The sequence below is a fragment of the Neofelis nebulosa genome, chromosome 3 (genome assembly GCF_028018385.1).
Source record: "Neofelis nebulosa isolate mNeoNeb1 chromosome 3, mNeoNeb1.pri, whole genome shotgun sequence".
Taxonomy (NCBI): domain Eukaryota; kingdom Metazoa; phylum Chordata; class Mammalia; order Carnivora; family Felidae; genus Neofelis; species Neofelis nebulosa.
Window position 1 is genome coordinate 111,481,837 of NC_080784.1, and position 21,493 is coordinate 111,503,329.

The 21,493-nt window shown below is 35.7% G+C and overlaps 1 protein-coding gene across 21 annotated transcripts in view; it reads left to right on the plus strand.

The window, feature by feature from the left end:
• Positions 1–21,493, plus strand: part of CAMK2D (calcium/calmodulin dependent protein kinase II delta) — a 314,090-nt gene that overhangs the window by 284,852 nt on the left and 7,745 nt on the right. For all 21 annotated transcript variants that reach the window (XM_058721534.1, XM_058721540.1, XM_058721547.1 and 18 more), the window contains one exon: positions 17,335–17,410. In XM_058721534.1, the coding sequence (XP_058577517.1) occupies positions 17,335–17,410 (76 nt within the window). The remainder of the gene's footprint in view (positions 1–17,334; positions 17,411–21,493) is intronic.

The window sequence follows — 21,493 nt, forward strand, 5'->3', positions numbered from 1 at the left end:
AAAATACTTTAATGAAATACTATTTCCTTTGCTGAGTTTGTATTATTTTATGTCTCGATCATTTAGTGATTCTTCTTGTAAATCAATAAAATAGCTTTTTTTTTTTTTTTTGGTAGGACTTCTGCTCAAATCCCTTTGATTTGTTCAGGAGGCATTAAGTCTAAGGCAGTCAAATAAATAAATCTGAGTTCTGTGCATTTTTACTATTTTACCTGGTTACAGGTCATTCCATTTCAGACCATGTTAAGTGGAGATATTATAAGAAGAAGCAGAGAAGGTATTACTGAATGAAAGAGCTTAATGGAAGAGATTATGTAGAAGTAAAGGATTTTTTTTTTTTTTTTTGCATCTTGAATAGTGGTATTTTCATTATTCAATTCAAATAGTCAATGAATACTCTGTAGGTACCTCCAGTGTCAGATGTACTAAGTAAGCACTTAGCCACATTTCTTGCCCTGGTGAGTGAGTCTATAAAAGACAAAGACAATTCTGCATGTTAACATACCTTCTTTGTTTCTGGCTGGTATTTAGATAATTATAAAAGAAAGAATAATATGTTCACTAAAAAACAAATATAAGGACACAGCTAGAGTCATATGTGAGCAATACAGAAAATTTCAGATGCATGTAACACATGTAATTCCTAACAAAGAGACCACTGTTTGGATCCAGTTTTGTTTTTTAGAAAAAAATTATTGAGCACCGTTTGTGTGCTGGATTTGATAGACTAGGCTGAGGCTAAAAAGGCTTACATTTTTCCTTATGGAGTTATCAGTCTTATAGTATCCTCTTTAATGAAATTATACCTGGGTACATTTCCCCAGTGAATGGCTATTTTTGCATTAAAATTTTATTCTGTGTTAAAGACAATTTCTTCCAGGATACATGAATAAAATGTACTTAGTGAATTAGTCTGTCAGTTTTCTTCCTTTCTTTCCTTTTATATATATATATATTATATATATATATTATATATATATATATAATATATATATATATTTTATATATATATAAAATACTATATATATATATAGTATTCTATTTTACTAATTTCCTTTTATATATATATATATAATGTATTCTATATTATATATATAATATTGTATTATATATATTATAATATATATTATATATTATATTATATTGTAATATATATATATATATATATATATATATATATATATATATATATATAATGGTATAACATTTTTTTCCTGGCCAGTGTTGTTTAGCAGAATTTGCCCACCCATTATATTAAAATAAGCATTGTAGTTGATACAGAAAGACTGATTTAATTGTTGGGATTGCAGTGATTTGTTTTATGGTGATAAAATGAATGTCCCTGCTAGAGCCATATTATTCTTAATCACTTATATGTGGGTACTATAGCACCCAAAGGAAACAATTTGCAATATGCAAGTACCTTTGGATGTTTGGTTTGATCTCTTTAGATTAGATGAGAAAATTTAAAAACTACACTTGGGTTTGAACATTCCTAAACTATTCAATTGTGTTTTCTTTAAAAAGAAACCTACATCATACTATCAGTGCAAATCTGCAGTGTTTTGATGTAATTGCATTATTCCTATATATCATGTCTCCAACCTTTTTTCATATATCTGTGATCAAGTGCCTCTATGAAAACTGAACTTGATATGCCTATGGTATATTCTAGTTCCTTTAATACTCCCAGGTCATCATCTTAGAACTTTCTTTGTCAAAAAATAAATAAATAAATAAAACTTTCTTTGTCTCCTCAGTTTTGCTTATACCCTGCATTCAGTCTATCAGTCTATCAGCAAATCCAACGGACTCCCCTTTCAAAATACACACGTTTTTTTTCCCACTTGACAGCTGCTCACTAACTCTACTCCCCCCACCCTGGTCCAAGATAGTATTATCTTTTGGCCATATTATTGATGTGACTTCTTATCCAGTCTACTTGCTTTAGCATTACTTGATTATAGTTTATTCACAACATAGTAGTCAGGGTGACACTTTCAACATATATCAGATTGTATAATGTTTCCACTCTGTATTTTCTAGTGACTGCCAAAGCCATTTTATTATCTTCTTTTTTACTTTTTATTTTTATCCCAGTATAGTTAACATACAGAGTGTTATATTAGTTTCAACATAGTGTGCCAAAGCCCTTTTAGAATTGAACGTCCCTCCATGATGAGAACTTCCACCAGCCATGCCTTCCTTTACCATCTGGCCTCATCTCATGTTATATACCTCAGGAACACTATTCCTGAAATGTATCAAGCAGGTTCCTGCCTTAGGGCCTTTTCACTTGCTGTCCCCTGCCTGTTATGTCTTGATACACATTCCATGTTGCTTGCTGCCTCCTCTTTTTATGTCTCTGATTAAATGATACCCTCTCAGACTTTGATGACCCTGCTTTAAATTGTGCCTTCAAATCCAGCCAATTCCATTCTTCTTCTCTGCTTTGCTTTTCCCCTAGTACTTTATATTATGTGAAATATTTATTTTACTTATTTGTTTAATGTCTCTCTCTTCCTTTACTGGAACGTAAGTTTCTTCAGGGCAGAGATTTTTGTTTTGTCCCCTGCTGTATCTGCAGTATCTAAACCAGTGTTTGGTAATAATAGGAATAATAAATATTAAATTGATAGAGGAAGGAAGTATGGTGGATACCAACCATGCCCTGTCCTACCAGCCAATAAAATGATGACAATACTTTCAAAGTTATGATCTCTCCATTTTTATCTTCATGGGTTTTTATGCAGATGCCCTGTGCCCCTCCCCCCATAATTTAGGAACTAAAAATAAAGAAATTGCAAATGTAAAAAGTAACTCACGTACGATCCTCTTCCTTGTTTGGATGGCACATGTGCTTTGATGTCAAACATATTGTGTTTGAATCTCAGCCCAGCCTTTGATGGGCTGTGTAATCCAACCCTTTATATAAACCTCTCTGAGTCATATGTACATTAGAGATGATAGTATCTCAATACTTAACTTTTTATTTTTTACCTTCAAAAGTACAGTTTGATATGCTTTATCCTAACAATAATAACAATAATAAAGCATGGTAATGTTCACTAGAGAGATTGTTAGTTAAATGCCTGGTATAATGTCTATCTCATGAGAGCTGTTTAGTGAAATTATATTATTTCTTGCCATTCTTTCCTATGAGTAGATGATATAAGCACCAAGGCTCACAATTAAAAGAGACCATGAATCTAAAGGGACCTTTTTTTTTTTATTTTATTTTAGAATCAGTGTTTCTATTTCCTAAGCCATTTATTTCAGACAAGTGGGTAAAGATTTATAATTGTTAAGGTCATGTATAGAGAATTCAGCCAACTTATATACATAAACATAAAAGCTGCCCAAGTACAGAAATATTCATTTTTTGCTTTACAATAGAAGTTCCTACTTTTTGAAAAGGGTTTTATTAAAGAAAGAGTATACTTTTGACTTTTGGTGAATTTTCAAGGTAGATTACGTTAATGTTAATTCACTGTTTTTTCCCTCCATGGTACCATATGCTAGACACTCAGTAGATTAATAAATTATTTATGAGGTTTTTGCCATAAGTTAATTTTGTTTGAACACTTAAAATTTTGAGTTCAGAGACATACTTTGTTTGTAATTAAACATAAATGTATTAATGATTCAGCCTTCCCTCATCTAAACCAATCTTTTTATGTTTTCAAGTATTTTGAAAAATTTGCTCAGTTTTGGGGTGCTTGGATGGCTCAGTCGGTTAAGCGTCCGACTTTGGTTCAGGCCATGATCTCGCAATCTGTGAGTTTCGAGCCCCATGTCAGGCTTTGTGCTGACAGCTCGGAGCCTAGAACCTACTTTGGATTCTGTGTCTCCCTCTCTCTCTCTCTCTGCCCCTCCCCTGCTCATGCCTCTGTCTCTGTCTTTCGCTCAAAAGTAAATAAACATAATTTTTTTTTTAATTTGCTCAGTTTTGGCTGTCTTGATTATTCTTGTTGAGAGTAAAAGCATATAGACTGATTGTTTTCCACAAAAGTAAAATATATATTTACAAAGAAGCATATATGTGCAAAATTATTACATACTTATCAAGCAAAATGTCTCAAGAAACATTACATAAAATATCCCTCTTGGAGACTGTAACCTCTTGATAGAAGTTAACGGATCAAGTGTGAGAGACCTATTTGTCTTTTTGTTAAATAATTTATTACAGGATCATTGATTTCTTTAGCATCACTACATGTGGTTATTTAGAGTGTGTCTATCTAGCAAAACACAGATGGAAAATGTTAAGGAGAGAATTTTGGATTTTAGGAAGTTTGAGTAATATACAAAAACCCCATTGCCATTATGTATTTTCAAATTTAAAAAGCAAAAAAAAGAAAAAAATGCTGCTCCAAAATGTCATTTGTTTATAATTTGAACTAGGGAATATCTTCAGTTGGGAAAATAACTTGTGGTGGTATCTATTTTGAGTATGTTTTTATTCTATACCTATCTTGCTTTACTCAGAAGTCTAGTATTCTAATCAAATATTGTACCACATTATATAAAGTTAAGGTGAATAAAATGTAAAGATATTCCTGAATAGTAGATAAATAACCTCTGAAAAGATTAATGATCTTTAATGACAGAAAAGGCAGCTTACTTTAAAGAGACTGCTATGACTTTTTAAAGATATTTTTGTTAGTGTAGAAACAATGTGAGTATATGAGATTGTGTATTTTAAATCTTTCTTCAAGAAATAGCTCTTCATTAATAATTTTGCACATAAACAGAGCAGGGTAAGGTGGAATTTAATAATGTCATTTAGGGGCGCCTGGGTGGCTCAGTCGGTTAAGCATCCAACTTCAGCTCAGGTCATGTTCTCACAGTCCATGAGTTCGAGCCCCACGTCGGGCTCTGTGCTGACAGCTCAGAGCCTGGAGCCTGCTTTGGATCCTGTGTCTCCCTTTCTCTCTGCCCCTCCCCTGCTCATGCCCTATCTCTCTCTGTCTCAAAAATAAATAAAAACATTAAAAAAATTTTTTTAATAATATCATTTAAATAAACAGCTAATAAAAATGAAATGTGGTGTTTACTTGTTATGGAGGATAAAACAAACAAAAAAAACAAGACAAAAAGATGGGTTTTGTATGAAGGTCTGAATCTGTCCCAAAGTTGGTATCCTTAGAGTCTATACTAGAATTTTCTAACATGATCAGGGTTGTGAGTTATTGGAGAATTTCCTCATCAGTGTTATTTAAGTTATACCTCATTTCTCATCATGTTGTATTGTGTAATCTTTTGATACAAATGCTAGAGATAATTTTTAAAGATGTTTATGGCGGTCTGCCCTGCTGAACTTCCAAGTCAGTATCTCCGTGTTAACTCAAAATTATTCTCTATGAAAGATTCTTACTATTATCTTAATCTCATTTATCATTATATAGATATGAATTTTATATGTGTGGACTGTTGATTACTCACCAAACAACCTGAATGGTGTATTTGATGAATGTTCATCATTTGAATTCAACAGATAAAGGCAAAGCAATATTCCCTACTCAAAAATGTACCCATTCTAAGTTACATTTTATAATAATGTGTTAATTTAAGATAATTTACTTTATAATACATGCTAGAATAAAAGTGACAGTAATATGTTCTGAAATATATGGTTCATAAATTATTGTACTCACGTTGGTTAAACAAAGAATAATTTTACTGGTTTGTAAAATTTGGTCAAGATATTACAGCAAGTACTTTTACATTACTTTCCTAAGCTGAATTTAGCACAGAATATCCCAGAGCTGAACTGATTATAGAGTGCCAATATGAGGAATCACTTTAGTAAAAAGCATTTGCTATGAGAACTCACTTAAGAACTTCTGGTCTGATAGGATATTTTTACCTTTCCAAATTAAGCTTTGAAAAATGTAGTAACGAATCACAGAAATGACTCTTGGTCCTAGAAGTCTTACCAGTGCAATCTGTCAAATGCATGGGGACATCAAAAGAGTTATAGGAATTTATAACATTTTGTGAGAGGGACTGTGTGTGTGTGTGTGTGTGTGCGCACGTGTGTGTGTGTGTGTGGTGTATGTGTTGAAAAAAGGAGGTATATGTAAGTAGTTTTCCTCTAAGTAAGTTTTCCAAGTTGTGACAAAACATTGTAAATTTATATCCAAACTGACTGCAGCTCCGACTTTTCACTGCAGTGGTCTTGCATCTCAGAAGGCAACAGTGGTCACATGTATATAGGCACATATGTTACATTGAATGCTGCCTTTGGATGCCATAGACAAACTGACTTATCAAGAGAGTCTATCATTATTCCACAATTTTCGAAATTAAAAATATCTCCTCATTTATGTTATTTGTCCTATAAACTTGTTACACTAGTTCCCTAATTTACTATTGATTAGAGAGACTATAGAACTCTTGAATTATGTATGAGTGCGATTGTATTCTATGATATGTTTTGAAAATTGTCCTCTCTCTTCCCATTTCACTGGACCTCATCTGCCCTTTCAGTCCTCATTTATTAATTCTGGAAGCTATGGATTGGATAATGATAGACTTTGTAATGAAAGCACAGCCACTATTTTTGTAGCCGTTGAAGATGAGAATTAGCTAGAAAGTATGGAGTTTCAATGACAGGCGATGCTGCTACCTATTTGGGGGAATGGTTCAAAATGGGACAAGTAGACGTACTTAATGCTTAGGAAAACAGTGACATGACATTCTTAGAGTTAAAATATCTATACAGTGGTAGGTGATAAAAAAAAAAAAACCGCTTTCACTTCAGCCTTACTGAGACAACACTGGTATGAGAAACTTCGAAATATGACTAAGAGTTGTGTGAACATGGAGATAAGGAGAAAAGACTTCAGAAAATCAGATTGGGCTCAATAAATATGGAGGCAGAATACTATTTTTGTGTACTCTTACTGTGTTCAGTCTCAGTCTTTCTCAAAAATCACATCACACTTCAATTAATTTTGGTAGGGTTTTTTGTTTGTTTGCTTGCTTTTTATTTTTGCTTTGTGCAAAACAAAGATTTAACATGGTTTTGGAGTATAGAGAACATGCTGTTAAGTTTATCTTACATTCTTGGTCCCAGGGAGCATTTACAAACCTACCAGTTGAATTATTCAGAAAAGTGTAGTTACAAATAAACTTATCCAAGAATATACTGAATTCTATTTTTTGCTAAATTCAAACTGTATACTTTTTATATAGGAATGGAATAAGTTATTAAAAATAAAATATCAAGCTAAACCACAATAGAAACCATTGGGGGAGAAAAACCTACTCATGACTGCACAGGGTTTTAACCCTTCTCTCTCTCTCTCTCTCTCTCTCTCTCTCTCTCTCTCTCTCTCTCTCTAATATATATATATATATATATATATATATATATACACACACATACATATACATACTTAGTTCTGGCTATTCATATTGCATAACAGAGCATTAACACTTTGACAATTACTTTTGACCATAAAGACACATGCTTCTTTTGGCTGATATTATGTAAAATTAACTGGAGGGGTTAATTGGACTCATTATAGTTCCAGGGTCTGGGGAAGGCTGGATTTCCTTCTTGTCAAAAAACAAAACAAAACAAAAATTTTCCAGATATTTAAAAATTCTATCTCATTGTCTCCTTTTCAAGTCTGATTATTCTTTTGAGAAAATAACTTTATCACCTTGGTTCTACAGTGGAGGAAACAGATATTCATTGAGAATGCTTAGTATCTTTGTTTCATTCAAGTGCACAAACTTGAATGCTAGTAGACTATGGTTTTTTAAAGATATAATTAATATACAGCATACAGCACTATATAAGTTTATATGTAACAAATGAATTTGGTTTACATATATTGTGAAATGATTACCATAGTAGGTTTAGTTAACACTTAACATCTAATATAGATATAAAAAAAGAAATGTTTAAAAAAGTTTTTTTCTTCTGGTAAGAACTCTTGGGATGGACTTTTGAACAACTTTCACATATACCATCCAACACTGTTAACTGTAGTCACCACGTTGTACATGACATCCTTAGGACTTATTTACCTTATAACTGCAAGTCTGTACCTTTTTTTTCAAGTTTATTTGTTTTGAGAGAGAGAGTGCCAGCAGAGGAGGGACAGAGAGAGAGGAAGTGAATCCCAGGCAGGCTCTGCACTGTCAGCACAGAGCCTAACACGGCTCGATCTCATGAACTGGAAGATCATGACCTGAACTGAAATCAAGAGTTGGACACTTAACTGACTGAGCCACCCAGGCGCCCTGCAAGTCTGTACCCTTTGAACATCTCCCTCCAATTCCCCCTTCTCCTATCCCAGTACTGCCTATGGTAACCAGAAATCTGATCTCTTTTTCTATGAGTTGTTTGTCTGGTTGGGAGATTCCACATATAAGTAAAAGCATACAGTATTTGTCTTCCTCTCTGTGGCTTACTTCACGTAGCATAATGCCCTCAAGTTCGACCCACATTGTTGAGGAGACTGCAGTTTAATCCTCAAGCAATTGATGTGAATCTTTGAACCAGTTTCTTAAAATCTTTTTCTTTTATGTCATCAACTCTTAACTGGAAGTGGTACCACACCTATCTGATTCACACAAATCTTAATACTAAAATACTCAGTGGTATTCACAATGTTGTGCTGTTTCTAGCTTCTACAAGTCAGTTGGGGATACCAGAACAGTTATTCAATTGCTTTAATGTGGCTGGACTGAATTCTTCCATATAAGCAAATATTCTACATAACCACATATAGTTTCTCTATACTCTAAAACTTAACGTAAGCCACTTTTAATGAAAGTCTTTATACATCCCTTAATTTTTTACAAAAAATAGTAAATATTTTACTTCTTTACATCTAGAATCATTTTAGGAATGACATGGTCATATTTTGTAACCCAATGATATCCTCACAAACTTTTTTAAAAATGTAAACATGGGGCGCCTGGGTGGCTCAGTCGGTTAAGCGTCCGACTTCGGCTCAGGTCACGATCTCGCAGTCCGTGAGTTCGAGCCCCGCGTCGGGCTCTGGGCTGATGGCTCAGAGCCTGGAGCCTGCTTCCGATTCTGTGTCTCCCTCTCTCTCTGCCCCTCACCCGTTCATGCTCTGTCTCTCTCTGTCTCAAAAATAAATAAACGTTAAAAAAAATTTTTAAAAAATGTAAACCTATTTTCACTTATACTAAATGATCCCAATGCTAGAGTTTTTTTGTTTTTAAATATTTGTTAATCATCTATTGCCAAGTCATAGAAATTTAACAGGGCTAAGATTAATAGCACTTCTTCTCCCAATTAACACTTTATGCTTTGAAACTAAGAGCAGTTTTTATAGAGCAAAGTACAAAGATGATTTGAATAATTTAGTTTTGTAATCTTAAGAAACACTAGTGATTAAAGAGCTGAGTAATTTATGTCGTTCAACAGGTGACTTCTGGGTAAGTGAGCTTTACAACAATTCTTGAAAGCATTACTGAGGAGAAATTTGGTAATTTCCAGCTCTTAATTTGAGTAAAATATTCCAGGGTAAACCAGGCAACTCTAAAATCTTTTATGGGCTTGATTTTAAAAGCCAAAATAATAGAAAATATTCTCCTGAATGTTAATACATGAAACTAGTGAAATAAAAATGAAATCACTAAGAAGCAAGCTGTTAATTGCATAGGAAATGCGAAACAGCTTAGTTGATAGGCACCTTTTTCTATAAACTACCAATAGCATGAAAATGATCCTAATTTGTATATTTGCCGAAGATAATAACTATTGCTAAGAGTTATTTTCGTTAATGGCAGTGTGGAAAAAGACAATGAAACCATGGGGCACCCAGTTTTGTGAAATCGGTATAATAATTAATTACAACCTTGGCACAGTAATTAAGTAGTCAGTCACCTTGCCAGAGTAAGTTCAAAGGCACTCAGGTGGTTCATTTAAGTTTATTTCAAAATATTGAATTAGGCACTGTGGGCTGGAAAGGAACATAGATTAGTGAATTAAACAGATACCTCAGCCAAATAAAGTTCCAGCCCTGGCACAGCTTGTGACTTTGCTGGATGACTTGAGCAAGTCACTTAACCTCCCTGTCCTTCAAGTCTCTGGCAGCCAAGTGCCCGATACCCTCTGAGATATGTAAAAAGAAGTTAAATTAAATAGAACTATACCTCTTGGCAAAAAGTAAATGAGCAGAATTGCTAATGAGCTAATAGACCCCAAAAAGCTAAAATTTTAATTGTGCAACTTTTGATCATTAAGTAGTCTTTAGGCACAGTTTACTAAAAGATTTCAGTGTATGAAACTGTGCTAACATTTTAGTAAAGATCAACTTGCATCTATAAATTCAGTTCATTTCCTAGTCTGAGTTTCACAGTAGACAAGATAGACACCTGAGTAAGGTTAATTGTCAAGTGGTTTCATCTCAGCAAACTTCTTAATCCAAAATCTATAACTACTGGAAAGTTCAAGCTTGAATAACTAGGATATTTCTCTGAACTCAGTTCTCTTGAAAAGAAATTACAAGTTTAAACATTGGCTAGATATGCCTAGTTTATCTTACTAGATCTATACAAATTACTCTGGCATCTAAAATACCATGGCGTCACACAGAGTGGTCATTCTGCTGATTCTGAGCTATGCAAGATCCGTAAGTGCCCTTTCTTTTTTTTTTTTTTAAGGGATTTTGTGGGTTTTTAAGTTTATTTATTTATGACAGAGAGAGAGATAGAGACAGAGAGAGAGACAGAGAGACAGCATGAGGGAGCAGGGTGGGGCAAAGAGGGAAAGAGAGAATCCCAAGCAGGCTCCATGCTGTCAGCACAGATCCTGATGCAGAGCTTGAACCCATGAACTGTAAGATCATGACCTGAGCCTAAACCAAGAGTTGGACACTTAACTGACTGAGCCACCCAGGTGCCCCCATAAGTGCCTTTTCAGTTAGCACAGTTACTTTCAAACTGCTGCCAGACGTGATCATCACCAGCATACTTGGCATTTATCTAATGTTTCAAAATGTATATAATATTTTATACACCTCATCTATGTATTCATATGTGCATACATTTATAGGAATTTATTCAGTGCCAGGTGTTGAAGGTAGAAAACTGTCAAGTCCTGCCTGAGCAGATTTATGAACATCCTGTGATAATGCTTTAGGAAGACTGCAGTATAACCAAAGAGTTGTGAATAGCACTTAGGAAAGGCTATAGGAAAGAGAGAACTTTGGAGCAGAATATTGAAGGTTTCCAGACAGAAGAGGGAGAGTTTTCAGACAGAAGAAATGGTAAGAAGAAAGGCAAAACATTATCAAAGAGCCAGGATTAGTTGAGGAAAAGTGAGACACTTGGTGTAGTTATAGAATACGTTATATGGGACTCCTGGGGGAAAAGAAGTGTGAAGAGTCAAAGCTAGAAAAATAAAGTAGGAAGATCTTTCAAGAACAAAGAATATTGGGCTTGGCTTCTAGACAGTGGGGGAAAGGCATGGTTAGCCCTATTCTATAGAGATGATTTTACAACAGTGAGGGGTGGAGAGTGGGAGTGAGTGGGATGTGACCTTGGAGCAGGAGTGGTTAGGAACTTCTATGAGCCTGAATCAGAGAAGTGGCCATTAGCCTAAAGAGGAATAAATGGATCTGAGAAAGATGTAGATGAGTGAAGAAGAACTGGTGATCAGCTATATGAAGAACTGAAAGAAAAGGAAGTGTCAAGGCTTTTGGTTTGGGTAACTGAGCAGATTATGTCATCACTATCCAAGGTGAGTGATAGAAGACAAGCAGCAGGTTTCTCAGGGAAGATACTTGAGGTCCATCTTGGCACCCTACTAGGTCTGAAATGCCAGAGTAACTGGAGATGTTACAAATCAGATAGAAATATGAACTTGGAGCCCAGAAAGGTTTAAGGTTAGTGATAGAGATTTGGCAGTCTTCATTATATGGTTAAAGCCAGAGGAATAAATGAGATTGCCAAGGGCAAGCAAACAGACGAAGAGGATAAGGATATACCATAGGAGACATCATGTAGATGATAATGGAAAATTAAATGACTTGTGGAGGACAATATGAGGACAAAGGAGAGAACAGAGTCTAGAAGTAACCCAAGGTTTTGAGCTGGGAGACCAGTAAAATTGTGGTTGCATTAGCAAAAATAAGGAAGTCAAAAAGAGAAAGAAATTTGATGGTTAGTTTTAGACAAGTTGAAGAGTATTTTCTTTCACTGTCAGTAAACAATAAGGTAAGCTTCTTAAAATCTGAATTGTTTTATTAGTTGTATATTTTTTAAAGGCTCTCTGACCATCATTTAAAAATGAAGTATTTATATGTTGGAAAGGCCACTGGATTGGGAATCAGAAAGCGCTTGAGTCTGTTCTGGACCCATTGTTCATTCAAATATTTATTAAGCATGTACTATGCTAGATGTTGGGTTGCAGTGGTAAGTTATCTGCCCCTGTGGAGCTTACAAATAGAGAAAATGTAATCAAATCCACACAAATAAATATGTAAATTCTAGTATGCTAAGTGCTTTTAAACAGCAGTTGTAGGAGAAGATAAGTGTGAATTTATAACATGGAGACCTCTCCTAAAATGAGGGTCAGAGAAGGCTTTTTCAAAGAAATAATAGTTGAGATCTGATAAAAGAAGTGGAAGCAAAGATGGGGGACGGTTCTCCAAGAGAGGATAATATATATGGGCTAACACTAGAAGGCAGTTTGGCCATTTTCCATTTCTGAGAATAGGCTGTATGGGTGGAGTGGAGAGGATAAAGTAAAAGGGCCTTTGAATGAGTCTGGTGAGATGAGCAGAGTCGAGATTATGCCAGATTTCATAGTGTCTCTTCAGATAACTTACTATGAAATGATGGGTGCTTACACCAGAGTGGTGGTGAAGAAGGTAAGAACTAATATGTAATACATTTTATTTTTTTAATTTTTAAAAAAATGTTTAATGTTTATTTGAGAGAGAGAGAGACAGACAGACAGACAGAACATGAGTGAGGGAGGGACAGAGAGAAAGGGAGATAGAGAATTTGAAACAGACTCCAGGCTCTGAGCTATCAGCAAAGAGCCCCACGCAGGGCTTGAACTCACGAACCACGAGTTCATGACCTGAGCTGAACGTTTAACCAACTGAGCCATCCAGGCACCCCAATATGTAATATATTTTAAAAGGCAAAATCAACAGAACTTGAAAGATTGGATGGGGTGTGTAGGATAAGGGATTCAAAGATGATTCTCAGGTTTCTGGCTTATGCAACTGGATGATGATGTTGCCATTCACCAAGAGGGAGATCCCTGGAAAAGCAAATAGATTTGTGCAGGTAGAAGTTCATTAGATCAGTTTAGCATATGTTGGGTTCGAGATGCATTTGAGATATCCAAATGAAGATTCCAAAATAGGCACTGACACACAGAGGTAGAGGAAAAGACTAGAAAAAAGGAAGTAACAATGTGCCAGTCACTGGGACATAAATAGCAATATAAAACACTGGTGTGGGAGGGTTCAGAAGGATACAGTGTATGTTGAGAAGGGCCTCAAATTGAACCTTTGAAAGGAATTGAAACATTTAAAGTCCAGGTAGAGAAAGAGAACATAGTAAATAAGAGTTCATATGATCACACAATTATTAAGCAGGAAAGCAGTAAAAGTATTTCAAGATGAAGGGAAGGAGTAATCAGCAAACTCTGTGTCCCTTGGTCAGTGCCTATATTCTCTGTACTTACCTGTAAAACCGGTAGGTAATGTTTGTGTGCATATCCCAGAGCGTTGTTGATCATCGTTCAGATCTGATAATGTTTGAGAAATGTTGAAATCTATCCATTGTTTTATTATGTACTTATTCTCAGTTCCCAGGGTTTCTTGTTTTGTTGGTTAGTTTTTAACACTGGGACCATTCACATCCTTATCTAACTCTAACAGTCCTCTTTGGAAAAATAAGGGAGCCAAAAAGAATATGAATTTGAACATGAAAATGTTCCTAGGTCTTTTGCATGGTTGCATGGGAAGCAATTACACTCAGAATCTGAAACATCTCTCCCACTTACTTTTCTCTCCTGCCTTTCCCCTAGGAACCTGGAAATCCCCACAAACTACTTTGGGACTTATGGGTATAGGCTTCAGTACCTTTATTCTGTAAATGAAACTACTGAGTAATCAGTTCCCAGTGATTAAAATGCTAGCTAAAGATGGAAAAACTTCTGGTATGCAGGGAATGCCATATTGGTACAATTTTCCTTCATCTGAATTGTTAAATAGTGACACATCACAAGCTGTCCCCAGTTTGAATTCTGGAGTGGTCATTACTTGATATTTAGGAAGAGGGAAGGCCAGACGATAGGGGTACCTTTCTACAGAAGATAGGCACCCAGGCACCTAGCACAGTGACTGTCCCTTAACCTCACTTCTGAGAAGTAGATTGTCCCTTATCCTCACTGTTTGACAGCGAGCACCAAAACCTCACCTCACTCTTCCTGTAGGTCACTGTGGCAATAGTCCCAACCACAGTAGACTACTATATACAAATGATTCATTTCCAGACTTCTGCTTTCCTTTAAAGAGTCAGCTGTCATGTGCTACCTATGACTCACTCAGGCTCCTTTGCCCCAGGGAAGTAAGCACTCTAAAGATTCCTGAGTTCCAGGGCCTCTGAAGCCAAGATTGTCATGTTGTTTTCCTGATGATGCAGCACAGAAGCATTCTCACTAATTCCCACTTGCTGTGCTGCCAGCTAAAGGACCATTGTTTCTGAGCCTAAGAACTAAGAGAGAAGGCAATTTGTGTTGCTTTGATTGTGCAGGACAAAAATTAAGCCAGTTGTAGCTTGTAAACTATTAAAGAGATAATAAGTATTTCCACAGTGACTCACAGTATGAGAGATGGCCATACCTAAAGCCGATATTCTAATTCCATATTTTGTTTATCAGGGAAGGTAGAGATGTTGAGAAAATTCAGAACGTGACCTTGAACTTTTCACGCTCTGTAAACTGAGCCTTAGCCTAATGAAGCTCTACAAAGGGTACTGATTTCACATTCGTTTTTCTTCCATCTCATTTTTAAAAATTGACATTTTCTAAACTGTAGTTTTTTACTTAGCAAACTAGGAAATATATTAGCTTTAAACAAGGATTTAATTTTGAGGAGGTTTTGATAGTCACATTTTCTTAATCTCCTTTTCTGAGCACCAGTGTCCTTTATATTCCAGAATCGGGTCAGCTGTCATGCACTTTTGCCAAATGTTCATACTGTTGAGGCCAGAAACAGATGAATCACTTATTGCCTAACTAAATTAAGCTAAAATGTGCCACTGGTGGCATCCCTATTACAGAATTATTCCCTGCTACTACTTGTGTGAGTATGTTTTGGTGTTGGATATATTCTAGATATTCATAAATCAACTGAACAAGGGCAAAAAATGTTTTAAATGTGTGTAGGAGCTAAGAAACTTTGTTCTTTTTTCATAATATAAAAGAAAGTTAATAATGTAACTAAAATGAAATCTAACCTATATAGTGATTTTTTTATATTATTAACCTTGGCATTATTAACAGTCATATTTTATAGGGTAGTCTCATATAGTATAAGTGAGGTTAGGTTTACAGAATATTTATTTTCAATAAGGAACATCATAACTTGGAAAATGTAAGCACTTAACTTTGTGGTTAAAACATGTTTAATAATGATCAGTTTCATTAAAAATACATATTGGTTGCCTTTAATCAATAACAAAATGGGGTGCCTGGGTGGCTTGGTCGATCAGGTATCCAACTCTTGATCTCAGCTCAGGTCATGATCTCACAGTTGGTGAGTCCTCAGCCGGGCGCTGCGATGACAGCGCAGAGGCTGCTTAGGATTCTGTCTCCCCTTCTCTCTGCCCCATCCCTGCTTGCACTCTCATTCATTCTCTCAAGATAAATAAACAAACTTTGGAAAAAAAATTATCTAAAACCAGACTTCTGCTTTTTCTGTTATGAATAGCAGCTTCACTAAGATAGAATGAATATAACTCTTCGTGACTCTCCTAGTTAATTTCCAGTGATTTAAGGAAGTATCACAATGTTCTTAAAGCAAAACTCATAGGGGCTCCTGGGTGGCGCAGTCGGTTAAGCGTCCGACTTCAGCCAGGTCACGATCTCACGGTCCGTGAGTTCGAGCCCCACGTCAGGCTCTGGGCTGATGGCTCGGAGCCTGTTTCCGATTCTGTGTCTCCCTCTCTCTCTGCCCCTCCCCCGTTCATGCTCTGTCTCTCTCTGTCCCAAATATAAATTTAAAAACGTTGAAAAAAAAAATTATAAAAAAAAAAGCAAAACTCATAGAAATTTAAATTTTTAAAATTTCATGCATTAATTTCATTAGTAACAATAGAATTCTGAAATCAAAGGATTATCATTAATGGCAGTTGATCAAATTCACACATTTATTGAGCACCTATTTTAAAGACATTGGAATAAAACTTAGAGGATGCAAAAAATAGCCTCCCCCCACCCCGCCCCAAGGGAGCTTTTAATTTAACTAGAAAGACCATCACACAGTGAACAAAGTTTAATAACAATTTAAAACTAGTAATGATTTAACTAAAAAAGGTGTTGTGGTATTATAGCATATGCTTCATTACCAAATGAATGATACGCTGTAGGCATTCAGAAAAGGCAAGGAACATTTGCAAATGGAATCAGAAAGGAATTTACTGAATAAGTGGGATTTGAGCCAAGCCAACTATTAATAATTTTACCAATTGTGGGCTGGAAATAGAAACAAAGCATGTTTGGTGTTGGAATTGACAGCTCTTCAGGGAGGTTCCATCGAACTATCTGCCTATGTCCACATATTGATTCATATGTTGGTTTTCCAATTCATAGAGTTCACTGAAGGCCATTTGTCTAAATATGATGTCATTTACAGTGTTAGCATCCCCTTTTGCAGAGTTGGTTGAGCTGAACGGTAAAAAGTATCTGAAGTGTCTCAATGTAAAAGACCCTCTGTATTCTGAAGATAGACATACATCTGTTAAATGTTCAAAGAAAAAAAATTACAAACCCAATTATGTTGATGAAGGTAATGAGAACTTATTTAAAAAATATAGCCTGGAATTTCTAGGTGACTAAAGGTTCTGTTAAAATGCAGATTCTGAATCTGTAGGTCTGGAGTAGACCTGAGAATCTGTGAGTCTTACAGCCTCCCAAAAGAAGTCGATGATGCTGATCTCTGCACTATAAACAGCAAGATTGTAGAGAGAATAACACCATGTTTGGGGGACGGATGGGTCTTAAATGTTAAAACTCTAAGAAAAATAGCAATATTGTTAGAGTTTTATGAGAACAAAGGACAAAAGCCACATAAAATAATCTATCTTTGCCTTTAGCACGAAAGCAAGAAATTATCAAAGTCACTGAACAACTGATTGAAGCTATCAACAATGGGGACTTTGAAGCTTACACGTGAGTAGAGGCACATTTATTTTGCTTTCATGCATGTGAACAAAATATTTTATATATGAGTGCATTCTTCAGTGTACCAGAATTCATGTATATTTAACCCCAGGTTTGAGGTCAATGATAGCTTTATTTCATAAATAAATAGGATTTACAGAGGAAACACAAAGCTTCTGATAGGAGGATTGGTGCTCTCCCGGTCAATGCACAGACTTGTAATCACCCACTCCTCCATATGGGGAAGGCATTCCAGGCAGAACATCCATGAGAGCAAAAACACAAGAGACAGGAAAGCACATAGAAGTACGTTTTGGTTTAAGAGATGTTTTGCCTCGCAGCTCTGTCAAGATCCTGGGACAGAGAGAGATCAGAAGGAGACATGAGGCAGCCTTCTACCTCTTGGGCCAGCACGCCTCAACCTTTCTTTGTCTCTTTTATGAGTTTGTCTCTTAGGTAACAGTTTATTTGAAGAAACTCCCAATGCTTAAAGTTTATGAACTACTGGACCATAGGGTATATAAAGGAAATCAAGTAAAAATAAAGCATTCCAATAAATAGGCTTATTTCACAAAGTATGTAGGTCAACAAGCTAGCTATTTGGACAAAGATAAAAATCAGTCCAAGCCTTCCTCTTACTCCATACGAGTGAGCTCCTCTTGAATGAAAGAGTTCAATGCAAAAAGATTGAATTTGATCTCTGATTGGAAAGACCTAAATTTAAAAGCAGAGAAAGTAATGACAAATGAGAAGATAAAATGATTAGGCTACCCAAATAGATAAAACTTGTATACGAAAGAAAGAAAAAAGAAAAGAAAAGAAAAGAAAAGAAAAGAAAAGAAAAGAAAAGAAAAGAAAAGAAAAGAAAAAAGAAAAGAAAGAGAGAGAGAGAAAGAAAGAAAGCAAGCCCAAATGTGCAAATGTGAATGCAAGAGCATTTTCTGCCAGTCAGATCAGCAGGGGTAAAAATTGCTGACAAGCAGTGGAGTGCAGATACTGTAGGACTATGATGACTTTCCTCCAACACTGGGATGGAGTATAAATGGAGGCAAAAATTTAGGTAGGTGGTGGTGGCAGTGGTTAGAAGGGATGTTTAGTTCTTATATACCAGAAAGCATTTATTTCAAATTTATTTGTAAAGTTTCAAATTGTTTTAATCCTCTGATTTTACTGATAAAAATTTAACATGGGTATGGGAGCACCTGAGTGGCTCAGTTGGTTGAGCGTTCAACTCTTGATTTTGGCCGAGGTCATGATCTCAGGGTTTGTTAGATCGAGACTCTAGTTGGGCTCTGCCCTGACAGCACAGAGCCTTCTTGGAATTCTCTCATGACCCCCGTTCATGCACACTCTCTCAAAATAAATAAATAAACTTTAAAAAATTTAACACGGGTATGGATTTTTAATCTAAAGCATGGACAAAAAATATAAACAAAAATATTGAAGCGATGTTCATAATAGTGAAAAATTGGAAACATATGTCCAACATTAAGGAAACCATTAAGTAATATGTGGTGCATTCAGTACAGTGGATGTTTATGTAGTTTCTAGAAATCTGGCAAATGCTTATGATGTAATTCTAATGTACATAATTATTCCAACTACATAAGAAAAAGCATTAAAAATAGAATGAGATATGACAAATTGGTTTTGAAAAAGAAAAAAGGACATTGCCTCTGGGAGATGAAATTATGTGTGTATTTTTTTCTTGCCTTTTTTCCCAAATTTTATATAAGGTATTGCTTTTATCATCTGTTATAAAATATGAAAAGTAAAGGAGTATAAGAACTAAATTAAATGCAGGATTGCTTCTTGTAAATTAAATGTGTAAATGCATATACAGGCAAACACATGCATATGCATGTGTATATATTTGTGTGTATCAGCTATTTTCACATGATTTAATAAAGTACACTTGAAATAGTAAGATATGAAGTTTAAAATAAAACTCTCGTCGGAGACCAGAGTTCCCTTTTAAACAGTTGTGGAGAACTCTGTGTCATAGAAGCTGCTCTTCTATCGTTTTGCTGAGAACTCTATTAAGGAAAACATGAGAACATGTTCTCTAAACATGAGAATACTATTTTCAAATATGTATTTTTTTGTAATAGCATTCTCCTGTAGAATAGTAAAAAAGTGTATTTTGTTGGTGGTCGTAGCCAGGCAAAATTGGGACGTTTCCTATATTCTAAGACAGGTTAATGTAAGGTATTTTAAATAATGCAGTCCTGTGGAATCACATCTGTTTACCTACAGAGGCCTGGAATCTGGCCTGTTGTTTCAACTCAGGCCCAGGGATAATTCAACAGGACCTTACATGGGAGCTTTTTGGATGAATACACTGGTAAAGCCCTGTCAACTGGTCCTTAGGACACCTGTTCAGAGCATGTGTGTTCACACATACATATATCAAGTGGCAGCTTTGTGAATCCTTTATTAATCCAAAGCCTGTGACAGGTGATAAATGCATATATACAGAGGAGAGAGAAAGAAAGAACAGATTAACAGGTTTTCAGATATATTGACTCTTTTTGGTGGTTGGTAAAGAGATCCATCACAGTATGGTGATTCTCAGATGATTTCAGCACCAATATAAGGTAGTAAAAATTTTTGATTCACCAATGTTGACAACCAGAAGTCATATTTGCAGAGGAAGTAATAGCCCCTGGCAGAATAAATTCCTGTTACCATAGCAACACGGCTATTCCCATTTCACCCCTTAGAGATTATATATATTTGACTTTGAGCTTGAAAGTACCTGCACCAGCAAGTCTGAGACAAAATGTAAAAGCCCTCCTCACTACCTCCCCTCTGCCACTCCTGCCTTTAAGGCTTCTTTTTTTTAACCACAGAAATATTCACTGATTTTTTTTAAGTATTTTCTTTAAAAAAAAACATTTTTTTAATGTTTATTTGTTTTTGAGAGAGAGAAAGATGGAGTGTGAGAGGGAGGGGGCAGAGAGAGAGGGAGACACAGAATCCAAAGCAGGCTGCAGGGTCTGAGCTGTCAGCACAGTCACAGGGCTCAAACTCACAAACTGGAAGATCATGACCTGAGCTGTAGTCGGACGCTTAACCAACTGAGCCAACCAGGCGCCCCAACTATTTTCTACTTTAAAAGCATTCTTTAAAAAATTGGTTCCATGCACTATGAACAATACTGTGAAGAACCATAGTGAGTTGGCCTTTTGAATACATGTTGGCCAACTTGTATTTCTGTTGAACAGTTAAAATGTTTTTCCCCCAAAATAAATAGTCCCAAATCCTTTTATCACTTTGTAAACTTGCACTATTTCCTCAAATCCAGATTTTATGTCACCTTCTCTGAGAAGCCTGCCTTGATCACCACAGGCCCAAGGAACTGTTTCCCCCTTTATGGGACTTATATACATACCCACTGACCCAGTGCTCACCAGATCAAGCGACTAGTTGTTCCCTAAACATACTCTCTATTCTCTCAGTATTAAGCTATTGTATTTGCTGCCCTCCTCCTGCCTACCATCTTCCCCACACCTGGAAAACTTCTACACATTCCTAAAAGCCCAGCTCACTTTTTCTCCTAAATCTTTCCTGTCCCATATGTAAGTAATCTGGTTTTCAGGCACTTTGTATTTATTTCTATTCCAGTCTTAATTGTTGTATTATAATTGTTTCAAAGAATATCTGCCACATAGGTGTTTAACAATTCTTCATGGAATAAATTTCTCCAAAGAAAGCCATTGGCTTTCTCTGAATATTTAAAAATGTCCTCTTTGTTGAATTACATTTCTAGTATTAAAAAGAAAACTAATCTGTATGTTTGAATCTCTCAATTTTATTTTAAAAGTTAAACTTTATTTTTTATATTTTATTTTTATTTTTGAGAGAGAGCGCAAACAGGGGAGGGTCAGAGAGAGAGGGAGACACAGAAACCAAAGCAGGCTCCAGGCTCTGAGCTGTCAGCACAGAGCCCGATGTGGGGCTCGAACTCACAAACCGTGAGATGCCGACCTGAGCTGAAGTTGGACTCTTAACCGAGTGAGCCAGCCAGGCACCCCAAGTGAAATAAACTTTAAAAACAGCTTTTCGAGAAAGTACAGCATGTGATATATG